The following is a 27,070-nucleotide window of genomic DNA, read 5'->3' on the forward strand; positions in this document are numbered from 1 at the left end:
AGTGCAATGCAAGGCTCCTGCAGGCTCTCAAGACAGCTCTCTGCCTGTTACTTTGTATGGGCAGGCAGCAACTTGAGAGCAGTAAGAATCAATGAACTACGAAGGTGCTCACCAGCGCCATCACAGTTCATTGAGAACTACAGGCCATCAGCTGCAATGGATGACAGTAGTTGTAGTTCTTTAATTTACAGGAAAGTGTTAATGAATGATGGTGCCATGTGGGCGAAGCCGCGTTCTTTTCGAGGAGAGTGACAGCGGGTAGGGGGAGAAGATCGCCCACCCACTGTCGCAGAGCAGGGGAGATCAGCAGAATCAGCGTCAGGATCTGGAATATGTTACATGTTCCACCATGAATACATGTGTAACATGTAACATGTTCCAAAAAGTGAAAGTATCCTTTAAAATCAGTACAAGGGACAATAGTTACATTTATGGAGAAGTGATCCTTGTGCTAGCAATGCCCTTATTATGAGACCTGGATATTTCACAGGCACGTGTCAAGTAGACATAGTAGTTTTGATTCAAATAGATTTGTTATGTAACTAATTACGCTTTTTGATTTGTTTCAGTTTCATTGTTTAGTTTAATTTAATTTTGTTTAATTTAATAATTTTCCAACATTTTCCAAATTTTTGGAACGATTCAAATTTGGATTGGTTGAAAAATTATAAACCAATTAGAATTATGTGTGAAGAATAGCTGGTTGTGAGCGGGAAGCCTCATCAGATGTCAGTGAGCTTCCCTGCTTACAGATGAATGGAAACAAAAGAATGCTGGCAATAGAAAATTCAGAAAAAAAACAGACCCTTCAGGTTTGGTATGGATTTTAAGGGAAACCGAATACAAAAATGTAAAAACAAAAATGGCGTAGGTCCCCCCAAAGCACCCCCCATGTTGGGGGCATGTGGTCTGGTATGGTTAAAGGGGGGGGGTCGCTCGCTTGTCCCCCCCTTCTCTGGCCTGCTGGGCTGCATGCTCAGCTAAGAGCTGGTATGGATTTTGGGGGGGACCCCACTCTTGTTATTTTTTTAAAATCTTCTATTGCCGGCATTCCTTTCTTAACATTTCAGCTCTCAGCAGGGAAGCTCGCTGACAGCTGATGAATCATCGGTTGTTAAGGAGGTGGTGGCTGGCATCCCGGGCCACTCCTTAATAACCAGCTACTCTTCATACAGAATTAGAATTGGTTGATCATTTATCGACCGATCCAAATTTGAATCTCCTCCATTTATAAAACATGTGCTATAGCTTCCATCAATGAAAAGTGCTCTATGAATGGAGAAAGCTTTCATTTATCTACCCATCCTCCATTCATAGATAGCTTGTTATTCACAGAATCTATAATACAGCTTCTATGAATGGTGGCGGGGCAGAAAGGGTGAGCATACTCTTGACAAGTGCATGTACTGTTCCATGTGCTGATTTTTTTAAAGAAAATTTTACCTAAATCTAAGCTTTAGTTATTTACTTATGTGCAAATGAAATAAGGAATCAGAAATTTGCTTTTCACATGGTTGGATCATTGAAGTAATTATTCCCAAAATGTAAAATAGGGGTGTTTTGCTTTAGTGATCCGATCTGATCCGCTGGACGGATGGAAAATGGGGTTTCCACCTGTCCAGATTTGACGGACCAGATTGGATCGAATGTCAGCAGACATGTCTCCGCTGACATCCGATGCCCCATAGAGATGCATGGGGCATCCGTTCAGATCCGCCTGAAAAACTGACAGGCGGATCTGAATGGTCCGCTAGTGTGAAAGGGGCCTTATGGTTTGGGTTCTGTTTTTACTATATACAGTCTTTGGTTTACATTTATTACTGACAAAGGGTTCTCAGAGCACTGCAGAATATGTAATGAGACAGCACAGCTGATCTTCTTGCTTTGCAGTTCCCTTTATCTGATAATAGAGACCTCCAGCTAAGCCATCTCACAAGGGATATGTCTCTGTTATGATGTCTAATTCCTGTTCGGTAAATAACTGGCTCCCAGCTTGTTAAAAGCAGCAAAATGCATGCATGGATAACAGGTGCTTTATTAAAGTAAGGTTAAAACCACTCACATTTGCTGAGTAAGAAAAGCGCAAAGGATAGCGTCGGAGTGGGATCGCAGTCCTCACTTCCGCAATGTGCGTCACTTCCGGTCCGAACGGTGAGGACTGCGATCCCACTCCGACGCTATCCTTTGCGCTTTTCTTACTCAGCAAATGTAAGTGGTTTTAACCTTACTTTAATAAAGCACTTGTTATCCATGACGTACTTGCACTATCTTGAGCATTTGTTTCGAGATTCATTGTAACCGCTGGGAACCTGGAAAGGGAGAGGGAGCCAATTCACCCGCAGCAGCCCAGATATCTGACCCTAGTGGAGCACGAGATAGGACTGGAGAGGAGGCCCCTGGATTAATGTTAAGGCTTTTACCCTTAGATCCTAAGGTGAGCGGCTAGTACACTTAGAGGGGATAAGGAGAAGCACCCCACCACCTTAAGCACGGTGTCAGGTGAAGGAGTAGCACCTGTGGATTATTTCCCCCCACCTGAACACTTACCTCAACTTTTTGGACTATACCTCACCCAGACTATTGTATTTGTGTGGAGCACAGAGGACACTTTAATTTATTTATTTGTATGCACCTGAGCACTTTATTTGTCACTATAATATTATCAGCACACTAAGTGATTTTTATGTAATTTTTAGAGTGTCGCATCAATATTTTAGCATTGCGATTTCCTACTATGAGTATGTATTTATTTGTTATATTCCACCCACACATGGTTTAGTTCCCTTCTTTTATTGTGACAGGCACTGACACTAAGCACAGTTTATTTATTATCTACCCAGAAGCGCAGTACCCCCCACTTATTTATGCTTAGCATTAATCTTGCAAATGAACTTTCAACATACAATGCTGGTTTTAACGGACCTTTATTTTTTCCAACATGGGCCACCATGACAGACAGATGGGTCATAGTTGTTTGTCGTGGTGTGCTAAAACACAGATCCATTGTGGTGTGTCAGGGTTGTGCATTGGGGCACCATTAAAAATGAATGGCACCACACTGTGGACTGTGGTTACTGTGCATTGCAAAAATGCTTGGTAAAGTGCACGCTACTGCAGAGCAAAGATGTGAATTCAGTCTTGGTGGTTGCCATGTTTTTGTATCTTTTTCTGTGTATGGCTGTAGGGCTTCCCTGAAGAAATGCAGATACCTGCAAAACTGATTTGTTTGGATTTGACTATTTAAATGAGACCCAAGCATATTTCTATTTAAAGAACTTGTGTTAGCTTTAACGTTTCTGCATTTCCTTAACTAACAGTGAAGACATTGACAGAGTTGGCGGCCTCGTCGGAATATTGAAAGCTCTCAGTGCAGAACATTAATGTTGCTTGTGGTAAGCTTTATAAGAACATAAGTACTGCAGTTCAGACCACCAAGTCCATTCCATTTTACAGGTCTCTGGTGGAAATTGTACTTGGTGAGCACAATAAAGCCAAATAAAATCCATACACATTACACATTAAAGCTTTCAAGATTAAAGATTGGCCATGGAGACATTGTGGAAGTCTAGCCTTTCTAAAATGTGGAGCAAAAGCAGAAGGCTGATAAAATATGGAGATAAAGTTTAGTGAATTACTTGAGATGCTACTCAAATTTGCCAAGTCCAATCAAGGATTATTACAGGCTGATGCACACCAGATCCATTTACAGGGATTAGAAGTACCTGCAGCATTGATTATCTGAAAGTTGGACGAAACAGTTTCACATAATCATTTTACATCCTTATAAAAAGGTTGTTTAGGCAAGTGAAGTACTTAAATAAAGTGTCTGAGATGACATTTCAGAAATCAATAGAAACAGGGTACAAGGCGCAGCAAATGGAAATGAAAGTTTTATCTTCCAGGCAGAAGAGTCTAATAAGGCAACCATTATTATACTGTGTCACACTAACTTGAGTTGTGTTTAATTTGATATTTGATAGACTGTGGAGTGAGTTCATGCACAGCTGACTTAAAGAGCCACTGAAAAAATTGCAAGATTGTTCCTAAAAAAAACATTTAAATACATCTTGAACAGATGTAGTGCCTTGCTATACACGCATTATTTAGTTTAACTTTGCTGTATTTTAGTCTGTTTTAATATTAGTTTGGAAAAAATTCTTAAAGCAAACCAGGAAAATGTGAAACAAAAGGCAACCCTAAGGAAATAATTAAACACAAATAAAAACAATCAGAAATTAGGTTGTAGCAGTTAGAGAGGCCCATAGACAATACAATTTTCTTTCATACAACCGCAGGTTGCAGGAAAGAAATTTGCCTGATTCCCCCATCAACACAGACAGTGCTGACAGGCAGGGCCATCTTTACTATTGATTGGACCCTGTGCAAACATTTTCTTTGTCCCTCTTAAATCCACTTATCAATTATTTGTGGGCAGTGCGGGCTCAAGGGGCAGCTGCTTTGGGCCCCACAACAATAACTGGACCCGGGGCAGCTGCCCCTTTTGCCCTGCATTAAAGACAGCCCTGCTGACAGGGGGAGGGGGGGAAGCTTTTTCCACAGGGAGAAGACTTATTGCTAACAGCTATAGTAGCCACTGGCAATAGTGAATCCTGTAGGCTGGTTGTACCCAAGTTGATCAATAGGTCAACTTGGTACATTCAGCCTGCCCACACACGGTTCGAATCTCAGCTGGTTCCTGCTGAACTGGCCGAGATTTGAACTGTCTCTGGCCAGCCTTACTGTACCCAATGGTAACTTACGTAACTTAAGTAACCCAATTGGGTAACTTACGTACCCAATGTTCACAGGAGGAATTTTGGCCTACTACTAACACTGCCTCTGACTGCTGAGACTTTGCCATAATGGAAAAGTGGGCACACCCAAAAATAGTATAACTTCAATACTATGGTACAATAGTATACCTAGTATACTATTAGTAAAAACTATTGTACTATTGTATAACTACAACTTTGCCGATCAAAAGATCTTTTGCATCTTCAGCTCCTCACTGATGGAAGACCATGCTAAGTGAAGTACTATACAGGCTGTTATTGTTAAACTTCTTCTAAAAATACTAGTGGAGTGGTGGTTACTGGCTTCAGTGTGTCATTGGGGTAGATTTACTAAAGGAATAGAGGCACTTGGCAAGGAAACATTACTTTAGCTTAGTAAATGTGATGAAAAATCACGTGCAAGGACATTTTTTAAAAATAGATGTTTTGCTTGCATATGATTGTTTGAACCAATTGATAACTAGAGTAAAGATCTTCTGAGACAGACACAGCCATCAGTTTGGACTCATTTTGATGCTATGTGGTATAAAACATCAGGGTTGATTTACTAAAACCAGAGAGTACAAAATCTGATGCAGCTGTGCATAGAAACCAATCAGTACTAAATACTTCAGCTTGTTCGATTAACCTCCCTGGCGGTATGATTCTTTTGGATTTTAGGTGCTGAAAGCGGTACCATTATTTTGCATGTAATTCTTGTGAATGAGCAGCCCAAACCAACTGTATACATTTATTATATATATATTATATATATGTATGTATACATATATATATATATATAATATGTACACAGTTGGTTTGGGCTGCTCAAGAATTATGTATATATATATATATATATATATATATATATGTATATGTATATATATATATATATATATATATATATATATATAGATGTACATATATATATATATGTATATACATATATATATATATATATATATATATATATATATATATATATATATATATATACATATATTTACATAAAAAGTACAGTAAAACTGCAGGAAAGGGCACTGGGGGGGCAATGTAATGTGATTTTTTTTTATTTTGAACGGTATCAGTGTGTTTGGTGTGTTTTACATTCGAATTTGCCGCCGATTCCACCCCGCCGGAGACGGAAGCCGGGGCTCGCAGACGATCGGGAGAGAGCTCCGCCACCGCACACCGCCGGGATACATCGCTGGATCCCGGAGAAAAGGTAAGTAAAACCTCTTCCAGCATCCAGCGATCTTCCTAGCGCTACCCCGAGTGTGACTCGGGGTTACCGCTTTTGGCTCTAAAATCTTACCCCGAGTCACACTCGGGAATACCGCTAGGAAGGTTAAAGTGTTACTAAAACCAATATCCTTCATTCACTATATCTGGTCTCCCACAGTACACAGAACATGGACATTCAATTATTTTAGTAACCAGAAACTGCTAAGTTCATATCTACTCTGACTGTCAGGCTGCATGACCCCTGACTTTCTGTCTGAACAGTGCTGATTGGCCCTGTGCTGATCACATGCTCTCTCCCCCCAAAAAAAAAAGCTCTCCATCAATACACACTAAACTAAGCATGTGCAGATTACCCCCACGGCTCTGTACTGTCAGGAGATGGATTGGGGACAGTGGAAAAAGGGGAGGATCAGAGAAGATGGGATCAAACACCTTTTTTACACAATACAGAGGATTAACCTCTTAGGTTCTACAGTGATTATAAAAAGCATACTTTACTGCATATACAGACTGATTTTACTGTTGGCAGTTTAGTAACACTTTTTTGATTATAAATGTTTATTAAAAGTATATTCAAGTACAAAAAAGAAACGGTTGTAACATAATTTTGAAAATACAATCTTAATAGATCTTACAGACAATAAACATACATAAAACAAACAGTAACAATAAGCATATATTTAGTTGTTGCTCAACATATATTATTTCAGAAAATAGATAATTTTCAAAATTCAGGGAAGAATATATAGGAATATTCGTGAATTAATGAATGCTACGGGCAGATCCTCTGCCTCAAGAGGAGGTGTCCGTACATAGCATCTCATGAGACAATAGTGGTGATGGATTTAGTGATTTCGAGGGCGTGACCTCTTACTTATTGACCGGACAGAAATTACAGAATATTTTGTTTATGTGATCAAGGAGCATTTAGACAAGTGTCAGGGGGACCATTTTTGGTCGAATATTTTCTTTGAGTTTGTGATAGAATGATGATACTGCTCCATCAATTTGATATCCTCTATTCTACCCAAAACCTGAGGAAAAGGAACTACCGCTTCTTTCCAATGTTTAGTGATCGCCCATAACATCGCAATGCAGATGGTATGTGTAAGACGTGTGAGTTGTGTTGAGATTTATGGGATATTTTTAAAAAGTAAGCATTGAGTATGATTTAAGGGAAATTTTTCCCCTGTTACTTTTTCTATTAGAAGGAATACCTCAGACCAGGTGTTTTGGATTTTGGGGCAGTCCCATAAAATGTGTTTCAGAGAGCCTATAGTGTCACATCCCCTAAAACAATTGGGGGAGACCTCAGGGTAGAACTTATTTAATTTTTTGGGGGTATAGTACCATCTCGTAAATATTTTAATGGCAGTTTCCCTAACTCCTAGCGATTTGGTGGCCTTACGTAGGTTTAGCCACATAGCCAGCCAGTCCCCCGTTGACAGGGAGATTTGCAGTTCCAATTCCCATCTGATCATATAACTCAATTTCGCACTCGTGACGCTTGCATTAAGAGAAGTGTAGAGTGTGGAGATATGTCTCCTGCCTGTGATATCCTTTAAACATAAGTGTTCAAAAGTGCTAAGGGGAGATCCTGATGGCTCAGGGTGACACGATTCAAAGTAACGTTTAATCAGTTCGTGGTTTGTTTTTTCAGAAAGAGGGATGCTTTTCATGTCTAATAGTTTATCAAAGGAGAGGAAAACCCTGTCATCATATAGGTCATATATCGAGGTTAATTTATTGTCTGACCACCATGTGAATCTTTCGGGGGTGTTAAATGCTTCATGAAATCTGGGGTCCCCTAGAAATGAAGTGCCTGGAGGGGGACAAGATTTGAGAGGCCATTTTTTGATAATAAATCTCCAAATTTTAAGGGTGTCAGTAACTATTGAGTTTCTGGAGGAAATTTTGCGCAGAGGGATCGAAGAGTCCCATAATAGACCTGCTAAATGATAAGGGGTCACTGAGTTCTGCTCAAAGGTTATCCAGGGCAGGTTTGAGGGGCAATTATGCCAATGTGCAGTTTGAGCCAGTCTACTGCTAATATAGTAAATCCAAATATGGGGGAGGCCTAGACCTCCAGAGTGTTGATGGTGGTATAAAATGTTGGCAGCGTATCTGGGATGCTTGTTGCCCCAGATAAATTTATTTATAGCGGACTGAATTTTGGTAATATAAGCTTTGGTGAGATAAATGGGCAGTTTAGTAACACTAATACAGTATGAATGAAGAAAAAACATTTCAGGTGTAATTCTTATTTTTTTTTCAGGTAAACATGAACTGATATTGAAGCAGGGTTCCAACCAAAAGTGGAACTTCCGCTTTAAGGCCTCCTTCCTGGCTCCTGCTTGTGAAACTGAGCTTTTAGGGAGGGGGGGGGGGGCAGGTACCCGATTTTGACAGATACCTGCTCCCATTTAGGTTCTGGTCGCCTTAGGCGATCAGAAGCAGAAGTTCTCTTTGCCAAAGTCTTCTAGAACACATGACAGATCCCAGAAGATTTCGGGACCAGTCACAGAGAGAAGCGCCACTCACGCATGCGCAGAGGGCACCCAAATGTCCAAAAGTGAGTAGAGATGCCGCCATGGGAGGACATGGGGAGAACACGGCTGGGGTAAGTGCACCGCTGGATCGTGGGACAGGTGAGTGGCTGTTTATTAAAAGTCAGCAGCTTCACAAAGTACGATCCCAAACCTACTGAACAAATTCGAACAATACAGGGTTTTATCCAACTTAAAAATTAACTTTTCCAAGTCTTACGCTCTCAACATAACTTTACCATACTTCGAATTAAATGACTGAAGAACCAAATTTTCTTTTACCTGAAAGACGCAATCTATCACCTATCTAGGCATACAACTTCCCAGTCGCCTATCTGACTTATATCACCTAAATTATTAGCCCATACTAGGAAACATACAACACAACCTTCAAAAATGGCACAAAGGTCCCTTTTCATGGTTTGGCCGAGCAGCCATAATAAAAATGAATGTTCTCCACCGTATCCTATATGTCTTACAGGCAGTACCTATTAAACTTTCTAAAACATTCTTTGCTGCATATAGGAAAGCTTTCACTCTCTTTATTTGGGGCCACGAATGACCCAGACTCAGTTACGGCCAACTCACACTGCCAAAACCAAAAGGAGGCATAGGCCTACCAAACATTTATAATTACTATTTGGCTTGCCACTTAACAAGAATTGCTGACTGGAACCTCCATACAAACACCAAAGCATGGGTCCAAATAGAGAACGCAGGCTCCCAAATCCCCCTACTAATTGCTTGGCTTCCAACCACACATGGAGTCGGTTACGACAAGGATCACCCAACTATAGGCCCATCTATCCATTGCCTACAAATTACTAACAAAAACTATGAACAGACTTCCTACCTGAGACCCCTTGCCTCTCTTAGACACAATCCAGAGTTCACACCAGGCTTTTCCCACCACTTTCTACAAAAAGGATGGCCACATGAACAAATTTGAGCAGAACAATTTTTTAGGACTCCCTCCTATTCTACAAAGCCTTACAATCTAAAAGTCAGCAGCTACACTTTTTGTAGCTGCCGACTTTTAATAAACAAAAAAAAAAGACTGGAACTCCACTTTAATATATTTTAGACCTCATTTTTTCCATGATGAGAAACTTTAAGCACTTTTTTAAAATGTTCTCAGTCTCCTTGCCTCCTGTCTAGAGAGCTTAGTAGCCCAGGCTGAAATGTGTAAGCCAAAATCTAAGCAGTGACTTATCTGTTACCTGACAACTTTAACCCATTTAAAAAAATTTAAAAAAATGTTTTTTTTCTGCAGGGCATAGATGTTTTATCCGATCATCCAATCACCCTGCGCTGTACTTTTGAAAAAGTAGCTTGAATCCGGTATGTCAAGTACTGGGGTTAGTCCTAAACTAGCTTCTTCCATGTATTTTAAACATGGCGATTTGATAAGAAAACATCTAAACTGGGAATTTTCTAAACATTTAACTAATTATTTAATTTAAATATTTTGCAATGCCAAATAGGCAAGAATGAACATAAATCATCCCCACTGAGGACATGTCCTCCGCAATGCACAGCAATGCAAATAAATTGCTAGACTAAAAATATGAATGTAAGCATATAAAAAAACAATGTATAAAATATGTACTAGTATATTTTATTATTATTATACAGGATTTATATAGCACCAACAGTTTGCGCAGTGCTTTACAGTGTGGGGAAGACAATACAGTTACAGTACAATTCAATACAGGAGGAATCAGAGGGCCCTGCTCGTTAGAGCTTACAATCTGCTGTTTATTATGATTTAAATAGTTTTTATAGAAATGTTTCTCTGGAAATATGTTGAACCTCTCACCACTTTGTTACGTAGCCCAGAGGTTACAGAAAGAGACATCACATGGTGGAAAAAGTCCAACCCAACCTCATGTGAATTCCATAAGCTGCATCCAAATGTAAGCAGGAATAGAAGCCAAACATTGGAAACATCAGAGTAATACCAGTTTTCAGCTTAAATTATGCATTAACTGAAGAGTTAACATTGTTTCTTTTTTTTTTTTAACAATGGATGACATTTCTAGGAATTTCAGGCCAGGATTTAACTTTGAATTTTCAGTCTTGGGCATAAAAATGTTTTAACACTTTGACTAGCACTTGCATATCCTTTTTGTTGTGCTGCAAAACTAGTTTTTAGCTTGTTTTACCGGAAATGGCTAGCCATTAAAGTGGTTGTAAACCTACTTTGACGACTTTTACCTATAGGTAAGCCTTTAATAAGGCTTCGCTATAGGTACTGTAAATATCTCCTAAACTTGCACCATTTAGGAGATATTTACATTGCGTGCAGCCGATGATGTCATCGGCGCATGCAGTCTGACGAAACGGCCACCCATAGAGTTTATTGTGTTTTTTATGCCACATCCCTGGTGCGTGCTGTGTTTGCACCATCCAGGGTCTGTAACAATGCCCAATATAATACTTACAGTTACATAGTTAGGTTGAAAAAAGACACAAGTCCATCTGGCTCAACCAATAAAAAACAGTAAAGAAAACCCAACCATACAATCCCATATACACAATCCTATACCCACAGTTGATCCAGAGGAAGGCGAAAAACCCCAGCAAAGCATGATCCAATTTGCTACAGCAGGGGAAAAAAAATTCCTTCCTGATCCCCCGAGAGCAATCGGATATTCCCCGGATCAACTTTACTTATAAATATTAGTACCCATTGATATTATGTACAGCCAGGAAACAATCCAGGCCTTTTTAAAGCAATCTAGTGAGCTAGCCAGAGCCACCTCTGGAGGGAGTCTATTCCCCTTTTTTACAGCTCTTACTGTGAAGAAACCTTTTCATATTTGGAGATGAAATCTCTTTTCCTCTAGATGTAAAGAGTGTCACCTTGTCCTCTGTGTTGACCTTAAAGTGAATAACCCAACACAAGTTCACTATTACACCAAGTTCACTATTATGTATTTATACATGGTGATCATATCCCCCCTTAATCTCCTCTTCTCAAGAGAGAATAAACTCAGTTCCTCTAATCTTTTTTCATAGCTGAGCTCCTTCATTCCTCTTATCAGTTTGGTTGCCCTTCTCTGCACTTTCTCCAATTCTCCAATATCCTTTTTGAGAACTGGTGCCCAAAACTGAACTGCATATTCCAGATGAGGTCTTACTAATAATTTGTACAGGGGTAAAATTATATCTCTCTCTCTGGAGTCCATTCCTCTGGTTATACAAGAAAGGACTTTGCTTACTTTGGAACCCACAGCTTGGCATAGCATGCTATAATTAATACAGTATAAATTATCTATTTACGGTGTGCTCATGTTTTACAGGTACATGTTTTTTTGGGTGTAGAAATATTTCTCATACTGCAGTCTTTTCTTCTATGTAGTTTTAGATTAGTAGTTTTTTTTGTGTTTGTGCAAATAACAAATTTAGTGTATTTGGTGAAAATTCCAGTTTGATAAACGTTTGCAAATTATGACACGCAAATTAAACAATATTTATTTTTCTCTTTGGATCCTTTTCATTTTTTAAAAGAATATAATAGTTTATTGGTCAGTAAAAAAACGTTTAAGTGGTAGTAAATCCCCGATGGCTTACTTGTACCTGTAAATCGGCTTACATGTAGGTACAGTAAATATCTCCTAAATGTGCACCGTTTAGGAAAGATTTACTATAGTAGCAGCCATCCATTGAGAGAGCCGTCCTGCAGCCATGATTCCCACAATCCATATTAACACATTATACTAGTGTCCTGAGGGGCCCAATTTTTTTGGATTTTTTTTAATGCGGTTTGCTACTGCTTTAAGTCTGTAATAAGCATGTTATTGTTGCAAAATGGAAGTTGACCACTGGCAGCCAACAAGATAAAAGAATCGACTATTCTCTTATTTTCTTTTACAATCAGGTACACCGAGGCATAAAAGGAGTAGTGAAGGATGAACATGGAAATCCCATTAAAAATGCCCGCATCTCAGTGAAAGGAATTCGCCATGACATCATGACAGGTACTTTTCAATCTTTTGGACTGAAAAAAAAAAAAACTATTTTAAATTGTCATACAAATATATATTTGAAATCAAATCTTTATTATTTTTTGGCAATAACGTGGTGTGGGCGGATTTCTGCCAGTCATTGGCTGTGTCACGCCCCTCTAGCCTGTGTCTTAGAATAACAGAGAGTTGAGGCCTCCTTCTATCTAAATGTATTATTCCACCTCCATTGTGCTTAGCTGATTAATGGGCTTGAAGAAGGAAGGGAATGGGCTGTCAAAGTGTAAATTCCCATATGTGTGACTTTATAGTCACATGGGCTGCTCAGATGTAATAGGGAGGAAAAGCTCAGGGTAGAAATCAACTGAAAACTGAGCATGTGCAGAGTTGACAACACTGCTCTGCAAAATCCACAACTGCATCAGGGGACATGGACAGAAGGTGGAGATAGAGAACAGCAGGATCAACCAGGTTTTTTGTAGAATACAGAAAATTAATCCCATAAGTATGAACAACATGTAATATACCATATATTGATAGTTCCTAATGATGTGGCTTTAATCACACTTTAACTACTACAGGTATTAAATGCAGTAACCATATCATCTCTAGAAGCTTTTTTTTTAGTAAAGTCTTGGGTTTTTTTTTTGCTTAAAAATATCAAACATTTTGCTTAAAAATATCAACATATACTTACCTGCTCTGTGCAGTGTTTTTTTTTTTTAACAGAGCAGCCCAGATCCTCTTCTTTGGTCCTTCTTCAGGCCTCCTGCCAAATGCCCCCACAGCAAGCAGCTTGCTATGGGGACACCCGCGCCGAGCGGCAGCTCTGTGTGTTCATTCAGACATAGAGCCGCAGCTAGGCCCCACCCCCTCTCTCTCCTCATTGGCTCACTGACTTTGATTGACAGCAGCGGGAGCCAATGGCAATCCGCTGCTGTCTCAGCCAATGAGGAGGGAGGCAGCTGAGTCTCTTGTGCACATCACTGGGTAGGGATGGATATTAGGGGAGCTGCTGCACACAGAAGGTTTTTTATGACAAGTGCTTTATTAAAAAATAAAAAGCAATGTCCCAAGGTGTAGATCTATCATCAATCACGACGCCTGCTGCCACTAAAAAAAGAAAGAGCCTGGTATGGATTGGGGGGCCTGTGCTGTTTTTTCACAATTTTTTATTGCTGGAAAGTTATTTTTTTACTTTCAGCTGATGAGTCATTGGTTGTTAAGGATGCAGCATGCGGCTTCCAGGACGGCTCCTTAATAACCAGCTAATGTTAAAGACGCCGGTGGCCGCTGCCTTAAAAAATGCACATCTGAACCGCATCTAAATCGCAGGCGAACCGCTGAACAGCTGCATAGGAAATTAGCTGTGAAAATGGAGGGGAAATTCGCAGCGAACATGTGCAAACCTAGCCTAAATTTATTTTATCTTTAGCATGGGATGAATATCGCTACTCAAATGCAAAAGAAAATGCTTTGCAATTTTTCTTCAGACTTTTTGGTGGCTTAAATTAAGCTGCACTTTCTACAGACAGTTTATATTTATTTCGGTAATGTTGGCAATGCAGTGCCCCAACTAGTGTGAGACTGAAAAGTCCTTATTTTATCCAAAGGAACCACTGCCTTCACCTCAATACATCGGGTTTCCATAAAATTTGATCCCAGTGTTGAAATCATTATTCTGAACTTAATTGCATATTAGATTATTATTAAATTAACTGACCTGAAACAGTACAAAAAAAAGGCAAAATTGTAATATATTGCATCTTACCAATACTTAATTGTGGCTGCATTAGTTTTCTTTTTCAGACTTTTTTCCCTTTATCTTTACCTAGTAATCTGGCCAATAGCACATTTTGTCTCTTAGGGTGGATCCACTCTGGATGAGGAGCAATAGAGACACCTTTGGACAGCAGCAGTTTTGGGAAAGGGGAGTTAGGTGCCCTAGAAGATTTAGATGGATTTGACCAGCAAATTAAAGGGATTTTAAAGGCAGAAGATTTCTTTTTATCCTAATGCATTCTATGCATTAGGGTAAAAAAACCTTCTGTGCGCAGCAGTCCCCCTCAGCTCCTTAATACTTACCTAAGCCAATCTTTATCCAGTGATGTTGCAGGATTTTTCCAGCTGCCCGGGACTCCCTTGCTCATTGGCTGAGACAGCAGTGCGGCGTAATTGGCTCCCGCTGCTGCCAATCAATGTCAGTCAGCCAATCAGGAAAGAGAGGGGACAGGGCTGGGTCGTGGCTCCGTGTCTGAATGGACACAGGGAGATGTGACTCGGCTCGGGTGCCCCCATAGCAAGCTGCTTGCTGTGGGGGCACTTAACAGGAGGGATGGGCCAGGAGCACAGAAGAGGGACCCGAGAAGAGGAGGATCCGGGCCACTCTGTGTAAAATCAACCAACCAACCAACAAGTATAACATGTTTGTTATTTATTTATTCTTTTTTAAATGAGACTTTACAATCACTTTACAGCTGAACGTCTGTTAACAGTTTTTAAGCTGTCACAGCACCAATTTTTTCCTTTTAGGTTAAAGCTTTTACATAAATGATTAAAATCTGACTATTGTTAAGTGGGCGCCATTGGCCCTAAAATATCTGGGTACTCTCCTCCCTCCAAATCCGGCGGACGTGTTCCGCCTGAATTTTCCAGCCCTCTTGGGATCCATTTGTGCCCTGCTGGACAAATGGTCGACAGGACTACACTCCTGGTTTGGACGATGCAACATCTTGAAAATGTCCATATTACCGAAGTTCCTTTTCCTGTTCCAAACGCTGCCAGTTTTCATCCCAGCGACTTTCTTTTGGAAAGCTGACTCCGTCTTTACCAAATTTATCTGGGCCGGGAAACGACCTCGGGTGCCCAAACGTACTCTTAGACTACCTAAGACCCACAGAGGTGTGGCGATGCCTGATTCCAGACGCTACTACAAGGCAGCCCAGTTGACTAGATGGATTGACTGGGCTAGGCATGCTCACTTGAAACTCTGGTCGGCTCTGGAACTATCTTTATTTCCGATATATCTCCCTAGAGCCCCGTGGTGTCTCCAAACTCTCCCGGACATGGTTAAACAACATTCTCTCAAAGGCCCGACACTCCGCACTTGTGCAACGGTCGCCTTTAGCAAGGGCCTATCGAATATACACTCCCACTATTCCGATTCTGGGCAACCCGGCCTTTCCTCCTGGATGTGATGGCCTGGGCACAGATTTAGGCTTCCCACTTTATCGCGGCGGGTGCCTGGGCGTCCCTCTCTCACCTGACATCTTCTGGTGGCCAATTTCGTCTCTCCCCCTGGCAGGCATTACAACTTCTCCACTTCCTGCGAGAATTGGACTAACATGCCCTTTTTGTAAAAGATCTGACGCCCTTTAAAGACCTACTAATGGGACACGGACCCCTTCCACCACGCTCTTTCCCGGCTGTATTCATTACTTTCCTTACCCGCAGATGATTTCGTACTACCGGGTATCTTAAAATGGGAAGGTGAACTACATAGGGCATTCACGGGGACTCAGAGACGAAACATTGTTCGATTCGCTCTTAAATCCTACATTTGCACTCGCATTCAAGAATCAAATTACAAACTGTTGTCGCACTGGTACTACACTCCGGTAAAGCTTCGACGACTTTTCCCCGAGACCTCAGACAGATGCTGGCGCTGTCTACAAGATCGGGCCACGTTACTCCATATCTTTTGGAGCTGCTCTAAAATTCGGGGCTTCTGGAGTGAAGCGCGCAGGATATCTCAACTGATGACAGATTATGTAGTTCCCGACGACCCTGCCTTCTTCCTACTCCACTGTTCCGATATCGCACCGACACAATACAAAAATTCTGTCCTCCGCCATCTAACGAATTCTGCAAAGTCACGTATTAGCCTCCACTGGAAGGACACATCTCCACCCACGATTTCCCTATGGTTGCAAAAAGTGAAGTCTATCAATGACTTGGAAGACCTGGTACTCGCCACACAAGGTAGAAGAGAACAATACTTAAAAACCTGGGACTGTTGGAACTTGTTCATATTCTCAGAGGAAGGATAGGCTCTGAGTGCTGATGCCGGTGACCGTGAGGCCTTACGCAGAGTTTCTCGCACGGGGAATCCTTCGTAGCCTACTTCCCCTCCCTTCCTCCGTCCCTTCCCTCCCCTCTTCCCCTTCCACTATTATGGAAAATTTATTTTTTCTTTTAGATCTTCTGATCTAGAATTCCTTTGCATACTCTGATACATACTGCATACTATGTACGGAGCCATTACAGATAGTGTTTCAAGTCCATTGGTCTTAATCTTTATGATGCTTGCCTGGTCATTATTTAAGCTACGCTACCTGCCTTTCTCTACGAGCCTACATGTACTTGCTTATTATCTTTACTAAGTTGATGTTGTTCATTAGTTTGATTACTATGTTTTACAAACTACTACAATCTGCTGAGCTTGCACTGTGACTATGGTTGTTGTTTCTTATCTCTAATAAAGAATTTGAAAAAGAAAATCTGACTATTGTAAGAACCTTGTCAGTGATAGAGAGAATGGTTTGTCTCAACCTTCCAATTGCTACTTTGTCTGAATAACTTGGTCTGTTGAAGAAAGTTGAAAACTATCAGACTTACTGGCTGGATCACCAGGTGAAAATAAAGGACAAAACCCTAAAAAATTAGGACTAATGCAGCCACCTCATCTAAAATTAGTCAGCTGCAAAATAACTATTTTTTTTTTTATATTAAATACCGCTTTAAAGCCATGTTTTTCATGTTCCCATTTATTTAGGTCATGGTATATTTATTAGTAGTAGTAAGTTACATTCTATTTGGCATTTAACATTACAGAACACGTGCCTTACTAATACAGGGTATACCTAATTCCTTGTTTAGCTTTGCCAAAAAGGTAAAAGTTATTCTCATGACCTATATTGCTATTTGCAGTGGATTTTGTAAAGTGCATGTAAACCCTAACTGTAAACTTATCTTACCTGTCCCCTTCCTGGCTGGTAAATAAACCATTGAAAGTGTTTTGTTACAGCAGTTAAAAAAATGGCAAAAATACCTGGTGACTGGGCCAGAAATCTGGGCCAGCTTTTTTTGTGGACTACAGAATTCCATACCCTATGTTATGAAAAAGGGGGGGGGGATTTTGTATTCCTAAAACCCTTCTTGTCCTGTGCATGGTAGCCAATCAGTTTCTAACTTTAGCTTGTTCAATTAAAGTAAAACTAAAGGCAAAACTTTTTTTTTTAGTTTTAGATGGAGTGGAGAGTGATAAGAACGCCTGCCAGTTTTCTTGCTGTCTGTGCCACCATTAGGGAGATTCCCCCTCTCTATTTGTCCTGTTTACTATTATCATTAAAAGTGAAAGCAAAAGAAAATCCCACATTTTGGGTTGTCCCCAGAAAAATAATAGAGGGGAAATCTTCCAATGGGGGCACTAATTCCAGTGACCTGGGGGGCCCCAAGGAATTCCCCTAATTTGCAGGGATTTCCTCTCTCTTCCTCTTTGGCTATGGGACAGGAAGTGAAGGGAAATCTTTGCAATGGCACATAGATGGCGTAAAAAAAATCTGCCTATGGTTATAACCATCCCTTACTCTATCCAAAATAAAAAAAAAAGTTTTGCCTATAGTTCTACTTTAGCATGAAAAGAGAAACAGGCGCCATGTAATAAGCCATAAAATTTATTGCACAACGAATAACATAGTATCTTACACTGTGGTAAGCTTCAATCCGTATCTCAGCGAGTCCAGCCGCACGATCCGGCCGTCCACCGGCCCGGAGGTGACGTCACAGGAAGCTGGTCCGGAGGGTTGGTTACATCGGAAGCCGCGGTGAAACGCAAGCTCCCGGAAATGACGCAACGCATTTCGGAGCATGCGTACTCGGCTCCTTTCTCAAGCGTCTTGAGAAAGGAGCCGAGTACGCATGCTCCGAAACGCGTTGCGTCATTTCCGGGAGCTTGCGTTTCACCGCGGCTTCCGATGTAACCAACCCTCCGGACCAGCTTCCTGTGACGTCACCTCCGGGCCGGTGGACGGCCGGATCGTGCGGCTGGACTCGCTGAGATACGGATTGAAGCTTACCACAGTGTAAGATACTATGTTATTCGTTGTGCAATACATTTTATGGCTTATTACATGGCGCCTGTTTCTCTTTTCATGCTCACTAACGGATTCCTCGGAGTTTCTCCCGCCAGCGCAGCCTAGTATTCAGCCTTTTGTGACGGTTCCTTACAAGACTTTGGAGACATCCCCTGCATCCCTCTTACAGCAGTGAATCCCCCTGTTTCTCCTCTTTGGCTTGGTCGGAAGCGCCCAACACCCTCTTCTTTTGAATATAGTTCTACTTTAAGCTTTGACAAAAAAAAAAAAAAACGACTGGAAGCTGGTTTATATGCACAACCGCACCAGATTTTGCACTCTCCGATTTTAGTAAATCTATTCCAATGTGACAATGCTGTTCCTTGATAGATACAGATGCATCATAACTAGGGATAGATCAATATGTTTTTTTCAGGGCCGATACCGATATTTTGGTCACAACATATCGGTATTCGCTGATATGGGCCGATATTTTGTACATTTAAAGTTTTGAAAAATAAAGACAATTTTTGACACAAATCTGGTACTGAACATGTTAATTTTTGTTTAATGCTTAATGGCTGGCTGGCTTGCTGGCACCCTGTGGTGGGTGGCTGTCTGGCTGGCGTCCTGTGGTGGGTGGCTGGCTGGCACCCTGTGGTGGATGGCTGGCTGTCTGGCACCGTGTGGTGGGTGGCTGGCTGTCTGGCATCCTGTGGTGGGTAGCTGGCACCCTGTGGTGGGTGGCTGGCTTGCTGGCACCTTGTGGTAGGTGGGTGGCTGGCACAGGGGCTGAGGGTGACTGGCTGGTACAGGGCCTCTGGGCGGCTGGCTGGTACAGTGCCTGTGGCTGGCTGGTACAGGGCCTGTGGGTGTCTGGCTGTCTGGCACCTTGGATGGTAGTACAGGGCCTGTGGATGTGGGTGGCTGGCTGGCACCGGGCTGCTGGGGGTGGGTGTATGGCTATGATACACTCCTGCGAGATTAGACGAGGCTGTCCAAGGCGAGGGAGGCTGCCCAAGAAGGCAGAATGACGTCACAAAAATATCGGCAATATCGGCCAGTTCGATACCGATATATCGGGGAAAGTGCATATCGGCCCCCGATATATCGCCCTTGCCAATAATCGGTCTATCCTTCATTATAACTCTAGGACAGCAAATGTGTTACTGCCAGGTAAAACTAAAGAAAAAAAAAACACCTGGAAAAAGAAAACCAAGGCACCCCCACACCTAAGGACTGGTATACTGCAATATACTACATTTTTGTTATTGGGTTTAGCTATGATATATTGGTGCATAATAAATGTGTAATTGTGTACATTTGTTAGCTATGTACATACTGTATTTGACTTATTTTTACAGGTGTATTTGTCTCTGTCCATGCTTGTTGTTTCCTAAAACCTCTGATTTGTCTTCATTTGTGTCCATAGTGTGTGAACTGTGAATTTTCTGCCTACAGCTGTCATCTAACCTCCTCCGGGAGAACTTTTCTAGATGCCATTTCATCATTTATGCATAAGAAGATTTTGAAAGTATTGATTATCCTCTTAGTTGACTGATTTTTCTTTACTGTTTTTATAGCTGAGGATGGAGATTATTGGAGACTCTTAATTCCTGGTGTCCACATTGTTTCTGCTGAGGCTTTTGGCTACTCAAAGGTCACCAAAAAAATTACCCTACCAGCCAAGATGACCAAGGCAGGACGCGTTGACTTTGTTTTACAAAGGGTTGAAGTTAGTAACCGTAAATTTAATAAAGTTATCCCAGAAGACATTTATGATCGATTAGACCCACTGGACTCATATGACCCACATGCTCGACAAGGAGAAGAAGGGGAAGGTGATGGACAATCGCAAGACAGAGAAAAACCATGGTGGTGGTCTTATTTCAGTATACTTGGTCATAATAGACCTATGTGGCTACTTAAAAATAACTAACCCTGGAATAATTATTTTGGCAACATCTTTCAAATTGTTTCTTTTTAACAGTGTCAGGTTTGTTTTATATTACTGTAGTGTAAAACTAAAATTTTTATCTGCTTTCATGGTAATTTCAGTTATTAAGTGATGAAGTTTTACAAAGTTAATATTTTTTATTACAGTGATCACAAAAGTCAGCAAATGTCATAGTACAGACAATATGGAAAGCTCTTTTTAATAAACATAATGTTACAAACAGATGTCGTTTTGAAAGCTTAATTGTGCGCAGGCCAAAGCTATTTAGTTAAATCTTCCCGAAGCTTGTAAAGTAAAGTAGGAAAATCCCACGGCATTGTTTTTTTTTTTTTTTATGCTTTTCTCATCTATTTTCTGCTTTCTTCTCCAAAGGCTTCCTCCCAATTTTCACATATATTCATAATCGTCCAGCCACCTAAACTTTAGGGTTAGCTTTTAGGATTTTTTTTTGTTATGTTATTCAATGTACCAAGGACTGGAGTCCAGCTTTGTCAGTTTATGGAGCCATGGCAGGTTGGTGGTATAAATCATAGTTAGCTAGTTATTGAAACTCTCCATCTGTCTTTTTCAATCCTCCACTTTCTCTTAAAATGACTGGTTTGAATCAAACCCTGCTCTTCTTCACCCAGAAATAATAACAATAAGAAGGAGCTGGGGAGAAAATGTTGGCACCAGCAAGGGAACTCACCAATGTCACATAGCTGGAGGGGAGGTAAATATTGAAGGGTTTCATTCTGCTTAACCAGTTCTGGACCGGAAGGTTTTCCCCCTCAATGACCAGGCCATTTTTTGTGATTTTGCACTGCATTATTTTAACTGACAATTGTGTGGTCGTGTGACACAGTACCCAAATAAAGTTGATGTCCTTTTTTTCCCACAAATAGAGATTTCTTCTGGTTGGATGTGATCACCTCTGCGATTTTTTTTTTTTTGCGCTATAAACAAATAAAAGAGCGACAATTCTGGGAAAAAAAAAAAGATTATTTTTCACTTTCTGCTATATAACATTCCCTATAAAAAATTGTAAAAAAAACTAAATTTTTCATTATTTTAGGCCAATATGTATTCTTCTACATATTTTTAGTAAAAGAAAAAAAATCCAATAAAAGTGTATTGATTGTGTCAGAATATTTATACTGCTCTGAATATAACAGTGTCTATTTATGTCAATAAGCAAAGATCTGTAAGGTAGGAGAATCTCAACTTATTTCCATAGATCAGTATGTAACAAATTATTTTTAATTGATTCATTTCTTTTTTTTTTTTTAAATAATCTTTATTTAACAAATTCAAAACGACATACAGAAATACAAAATAGCAAAGAAGTGCACAAGTGCATGTAGGAGAAAAAGAACACAGAAAAGGCACAATCGGCATTATGTTCAGTCCGGACATCATTAGTGAAACAAAAAAAAGAAAGGTCCATAGGGGTCAATTAATCAGGCATTGTGAAAGCGTGTGCCAACATCGGCCAAACAGCAAATACAATTATGGACCCCCAGGATGCGCCGTGTCTGTCAGTGCCGCCCAAAAAAAAAGGGGATCCCCGCAGAGGAGGCCGGAGGGCCCGACAGACACCACACACAGTTCCATCATCAGTACACATTAGCGTCCGTGTTACAGTTTATACAGCCGCAGAATCGACTACTGGCCTCAGAGAGACAAGAAAAGAGAAGAAAAAAAAGAAAAGGGGGGGGGAGAGATAGTATAGGGGAAAAGACAAACATGAAGGATAAAACAGGTAGGGAAAGGGAGGTCCGGGCAGGGGGCGCGGGCCCCAGGCTGGAGAAGACCAGGTAGGAGTCCCAGAGTTCAGCCGCTAACATTAGGAGTGTGGTCATCCGAGATCTCATCAGAGTAATACATCCACCCCGTCCAAGTGTCCTTAAAGCGTTCCTCCCTACCCTGTGACGTGAGAACACGTCTTTCGGCTTCCATCACTAGGTTGACTTCCTTTTTCCACTCAGAGAGCGTGGGGCAGGTGGAACTCCGCCAATGCCTCGGTATGAGGCACTTGGCGGCGTTCAGCAGGAAAGGAACTATACTACGTTTGTAGCGTTTGATCGAGGAGTGTGTATCATGGAACAGGTATTGAAGGGGAGCACGGGAAGGAGGGGTGAGCGACAGCTTGGACACCCAAAGATGTACAGCGTCCCAGAAGGGCTGCAGTAGGGGACACTCCCACCAAATGTGGAGGAAAGTGCCCACCTGACCGCAGCCCCTCCAACAATGGGGGTCCGAGCCCGGAAATATCCGAGCCAACTTGGCAGGGGTCCTGTACCAACGGGCCACAAATTTATAGGCCGACTCCTGTATCCTGGTGCTAATAGAGGAGACATGGGTCAAGCGCAGAATGCGAGAGAGTTGTGGAGGGGAAAATTCCACCCCCAGCTCTCTCTCCCATTCCTTCATGAAATAGGGAGGCGAGGAGGATACCCCGCTCAGCAACAATTTATACATGTGCGACAGTAGGTGGCGGGACTCCGGAGGGTCAACAAACCACTTCTCGAAGTCCGAGAGGCCAGTTATCGGGCGTGGAGCAGTTGGGAGTGTGACGAAAAAGTCAGTCAGTTGCCTATAGCGCCAGTCAGACATCGGAAAATCGCCGAAGCGATCGCGCAAAGTCGCAAGGGGCAGCAAAGTGCCTGCCGGGGCAAACTTCCCGCAGTACAGTTTGCCATCAGCGTTCCACGAGCGAAAAAAGCGTACATCCTCCCCCGGGGGGAACCAGGGAAATCCCCCCAGGGGCGCCAAAGGGGACACGCCGGAAGACATGGCGCCAGACGCATTAAGGCCATCCCAGATACGGAGTGTGGCCACAGTCAGGGGTGACGTCCAGGCCGACAGTCCACGATCGCCCCAAGGAATCCACGGGGCACCCGCAAGATTCCGGCCCGCCAGCGTTTTCTCCAAGGGGACCCAAGGTTTAGTCTGACCGTCGTGCGCCCAATTCAGCATACGAACTAATGCCATAGCTTTGTAGTACAAAGTAACAACCGGAAGCCCGACGCCACCGTCGGCTTTCGTCCGCCGGAGGACAGCGTAGGCCAGGCGGGGGCTCCCCTCCCTCCAGACGAATTTTAGAAAAGCCCGCCGCAGACGTTTAAAAAAGGATACCGGTAAATGCATGGGGACCGTGTTGAACAAATAAATCAGCCGGGGAAGGATGGTCATTTTAAGCACGTTAATGCGGCCGAACCAAGTTGCCGAGTGGGATGCCCACGATTCCAGGTCAAGATGGATACGCGCCAGCAGGTCGCCGAAGTTCTTGTCATATAGAGTTTTCAAGTCAGGGGAGATGTTCACGCCAAGGTATGGGAGGTAGTCCTCCCGCCATCTAAAGCCAAAGGATCGCCGTAGAGTCGAAGCCAGGTCGGGGGGTACATGAATAGGTAGCAATTCAGATTTATCATAATTGACCTTGAAATTGGAAAGTCGCCCGAACAGATCCAGCTCTCGTACCAGTACAGGGAGGGAGAGCTGTGGTCGGGCAAGATAGAACAGCAGGTCATCGGCATATGCCGACACCTTATGTTCCGTACCACCCACCGTAACACCAGCAATGTCAGACAGTGCCCTCACTCTCCTCAAAAAGGGTTCCAGGGCCAGGGCGAAAAGAAGGGGTGACAGGGGACAACCCTGTCGGGTGCCATTATAAATGGGAAAGGGATCCGACAGCAACCCGTTCACCCTGACCCTGGCACTTGGGCCGTGATATAGGGCCAAGATCCACCCCAACATACGGGACCCGAGCCCCAGAGATCGAAGAACCCCCGACAGGTATGGCCAGGCCACCCTGTCGAAGGCCTTCTCCGCATCCAGGGATAGAGCCAGGCAGGGAAGTCTGTCCGGTCCATGCTGAGCCCAGTGGAGCACATGGAGAGCCCGGACAGTATTGTCCCGGGCTTCTCGGAGGGGCATGAATCCCGCCTGGTCAGGGTGGATCAAGGACGCGATATGGTCTTGGAGGCGAAGCGCCATAATTTTGGCCAAAATCTTGGTGTCAGCGTTGAGGAGAGAGATGGGCCTATAGCTGGCACAGTGGTGGGGGTCCTTACCCGGTTTCGGAAGTACTACAATGTGGGCCAACAGCGCCTCAGGTGGGAGGGGCCGTTCATCCGACACCGCGTTAAAGTAGGTACACATATGGGTGCCAAGAACGGGGAGCAGGGACTTATAATAGTGGTTTGTGAAGCCATCCGGGCCCGGGCTCTTGCCTGCAGGCAAGCCAGATACCACCCTGCTTACCTCCGTCTCGGTAATGGGAGCCTCCAACTCCTCCAGGACCCCATCCGGGAGCCTGGGGAGACCGGAGTCTGCCAAGTAATCTCGAATGTCGGACGGCTGACCCCCCCCAGCCCGAGGGAGATGGTACAGGGACTCGTAAAAGCGCTGGAAGCAAGTGGCTATGCGAGGGGAACTGACAACTTTACCCTCAGGTGTCTCCAAGGCGTGGACATGCCGGGCTTCCGACCTTTTATGTAGCATTCGGGCCAGCAAGCGACCGCACTTGTTCCCATGCTCATAAAAACGGTGTGCCCAGAAGCGCAGCTTATCCCGGGCCCGTCTGTCCAGGCAGGAAGACAAGGTGTTCCTGAGCTCCTCTAGGGAACAAGCATCCTCAGGAGCCCTGGCACGCTTATGTTTGATTTCCAAATCGTGGATACGATCCAGCAAGTCAGAAATCTCCTGCTGTCGTTGCCGCTTCAATCGTGCACCATGCGAAATGAGGACCCCCCTGATCACAGCCTTATGGCCCTCCCAGACAGCGGACGGGGAGACATCAGGCGAAGAGTTAAGCTCAAAATAGGAGCGCACCTCTCCAGTAACCTGATCCAAAATGGAGGGGTCATCCAGGAGGTTTTCATTGAGGCGCCACGTCCGGGTCACACGGTGAGCACCGGGGGGCGTGATCGTCAGGGAGACCGGGGAGTGATCAGAGAGGGTAATGGACCCAATCGAAGCGGCAAGGACAGAGTCCAGGTGGTACTGATCCACCATGAACAAATCCAGTCTGGAGTACATGTCATGAACTTTGGAGTAGTAGCTGTAGTCCCTAACCCCGGGATTGAGGATCCGCCAGCAATCTACCAAATGCAGGGCCCTGAACTGCCTCCGAAGGTGCTTCTGAGCTCGAAAAGAGAGAGGAGAGCATCCCGAGGAGGAGTCCAGGGAGGGATCAAGTACCACATTAAAATCTCCCCCCAAGAGAACAATGCCCTCCCGAAACCCCTTGAGCTTGGCAAGGGTTGAGGACAAAAAGGAGACTGTTCTAGAGTTAGGCGCATACACATTAGCAAGAGTGTACGTGTGGCCATGGATCGTGCCCTTCAGAAATAGGAAGCGCCCCTCAGGATCCGTTAGGGAGTCCATGAGTACAAAGGGACATTGTTTGTGGATGGCTATGGCAACCCCCCTGGCTTTGGCAATTGGGGATACACTATGATACCACTGGGAAAACATCTGGGTAGGTAAGCGGGGAGTGGAGGAGGCAGTGAAGTGCGTCTCTTGTAAGTAAAGCATATCAGGGCGCAAGTGACGCAGTTCCTGCCACATCCTTCCCCTCTTATTGGGAGAGCAAAGCCCCCGTACATTGTACGAGGTCACTCGCAGTACATCAGCCATAAGACAGCGATGGGCAGTCGGCAAGAACCGGTAAACAACATGCGATCAAAGGTCTAGCCCCGATCAGCAAGGGAAGCAAAAAGAACTCCAAGACGCATTGCTCCACACCTCCACCGTGGGCCTCAGGCCCCCCCCCAGACCACCCAAGAAAAGGAAAAGAGAGAAGGGGATGGGAAAAAGAGGGGAGAGGGCAGGGGGGAGACAGACAGAGAGAATAGGACAGTGGAAACAATGAGTAGAAAAGAGAGAGCAGGAGACAAAAACCATCCCCAGCATGGAGAGCCATCCCGAAGGGACACGCCCCCTCAACCTCAAAAAAGAGGGGGCAGCTCCAACTAACCATAACCAAAAAAAGAAGGGAGAAAAAAACCCTCAAGGACTCGGGATTACCCAGACCCACGGGGCCACCTACTGCGGGGTAGTGACTGAACCACCAGTGAGAGGAGCAATGCATCTCCGAGCCATTGAACATCAACAATGAAGCAAACATGACCTGTAGCCAGGCTGGGGGGGACCCACGGCCCCTGAGGGCCCCGGGTCAGCCCCAGTCCGCAGGGGGGAAAAAACCCACCCTGAACCCGTCAATATATAAGTCAAGCATATTTAACAACATAGTGCAAATACCACCATAACAACAGGGGGACCTAGACAAGCCCCCCTTAGCAGCAGAAGTTGAGTTGAGTCCACCATCCGGCAAGTCTCTAGCGAGAGTGAGCAACGTTCAGTCGTGCTGGGAGGCCCGGGCGGAGCCCCGTCGCGAACCTCTGCGACGCTTCCCACCTTGCGAGGCGACCTGCTGCCACCGCTCAGGGCGTTGCGGCAAGGGGAGAGCACTCTGCAGTCTCCAGTCAGGAAAGTCTGTCAAGGGGACATCCAGGGCAGT

General features: G+C 43.4%; 1 protein-coding gene across 1 annotated transcript in view; it reads left to right on the plus strand.

Moving 5' to 3' along the window:
* Window positions 1–20,784, plus strand: part of CPZ (carboxypeptidase Z) — a 158,342-nt gene extending 137,558 nt beyond the window's left edge. Inside the window, exons 10-11 of the mRNA XM_082248384.1 lie at window positions 12,447–12,546; window positions 20,189–20,784. Of these exons, the coding sequence (XP_082104510.1) occupies window positions 12,447–12,546; window positions 20,189–20,544 (456 nt within the window). The 3' untranslated portion in view covers window positions 20,545–20,784. The remainder of the gene's footprint in view (window positions 1–12,446; window positions 12,547–20,188) is intronic.
* The last annotated feature ends 6,286 nt before the right edge of the window (window positions 20,785–27,070 follow it).

The sequence above is a fragment of the Pelophylax lessonae genome (genome assembly GCF_965119305.1).
Source record: "Pelophylax lessonae genome assembly, chromosome: 1".
NCBI lineage: Eukaryota > Metazoa > Chordata > Amphibia > Anura > Ranidae > Pelophylax > Pelophylax lessonae.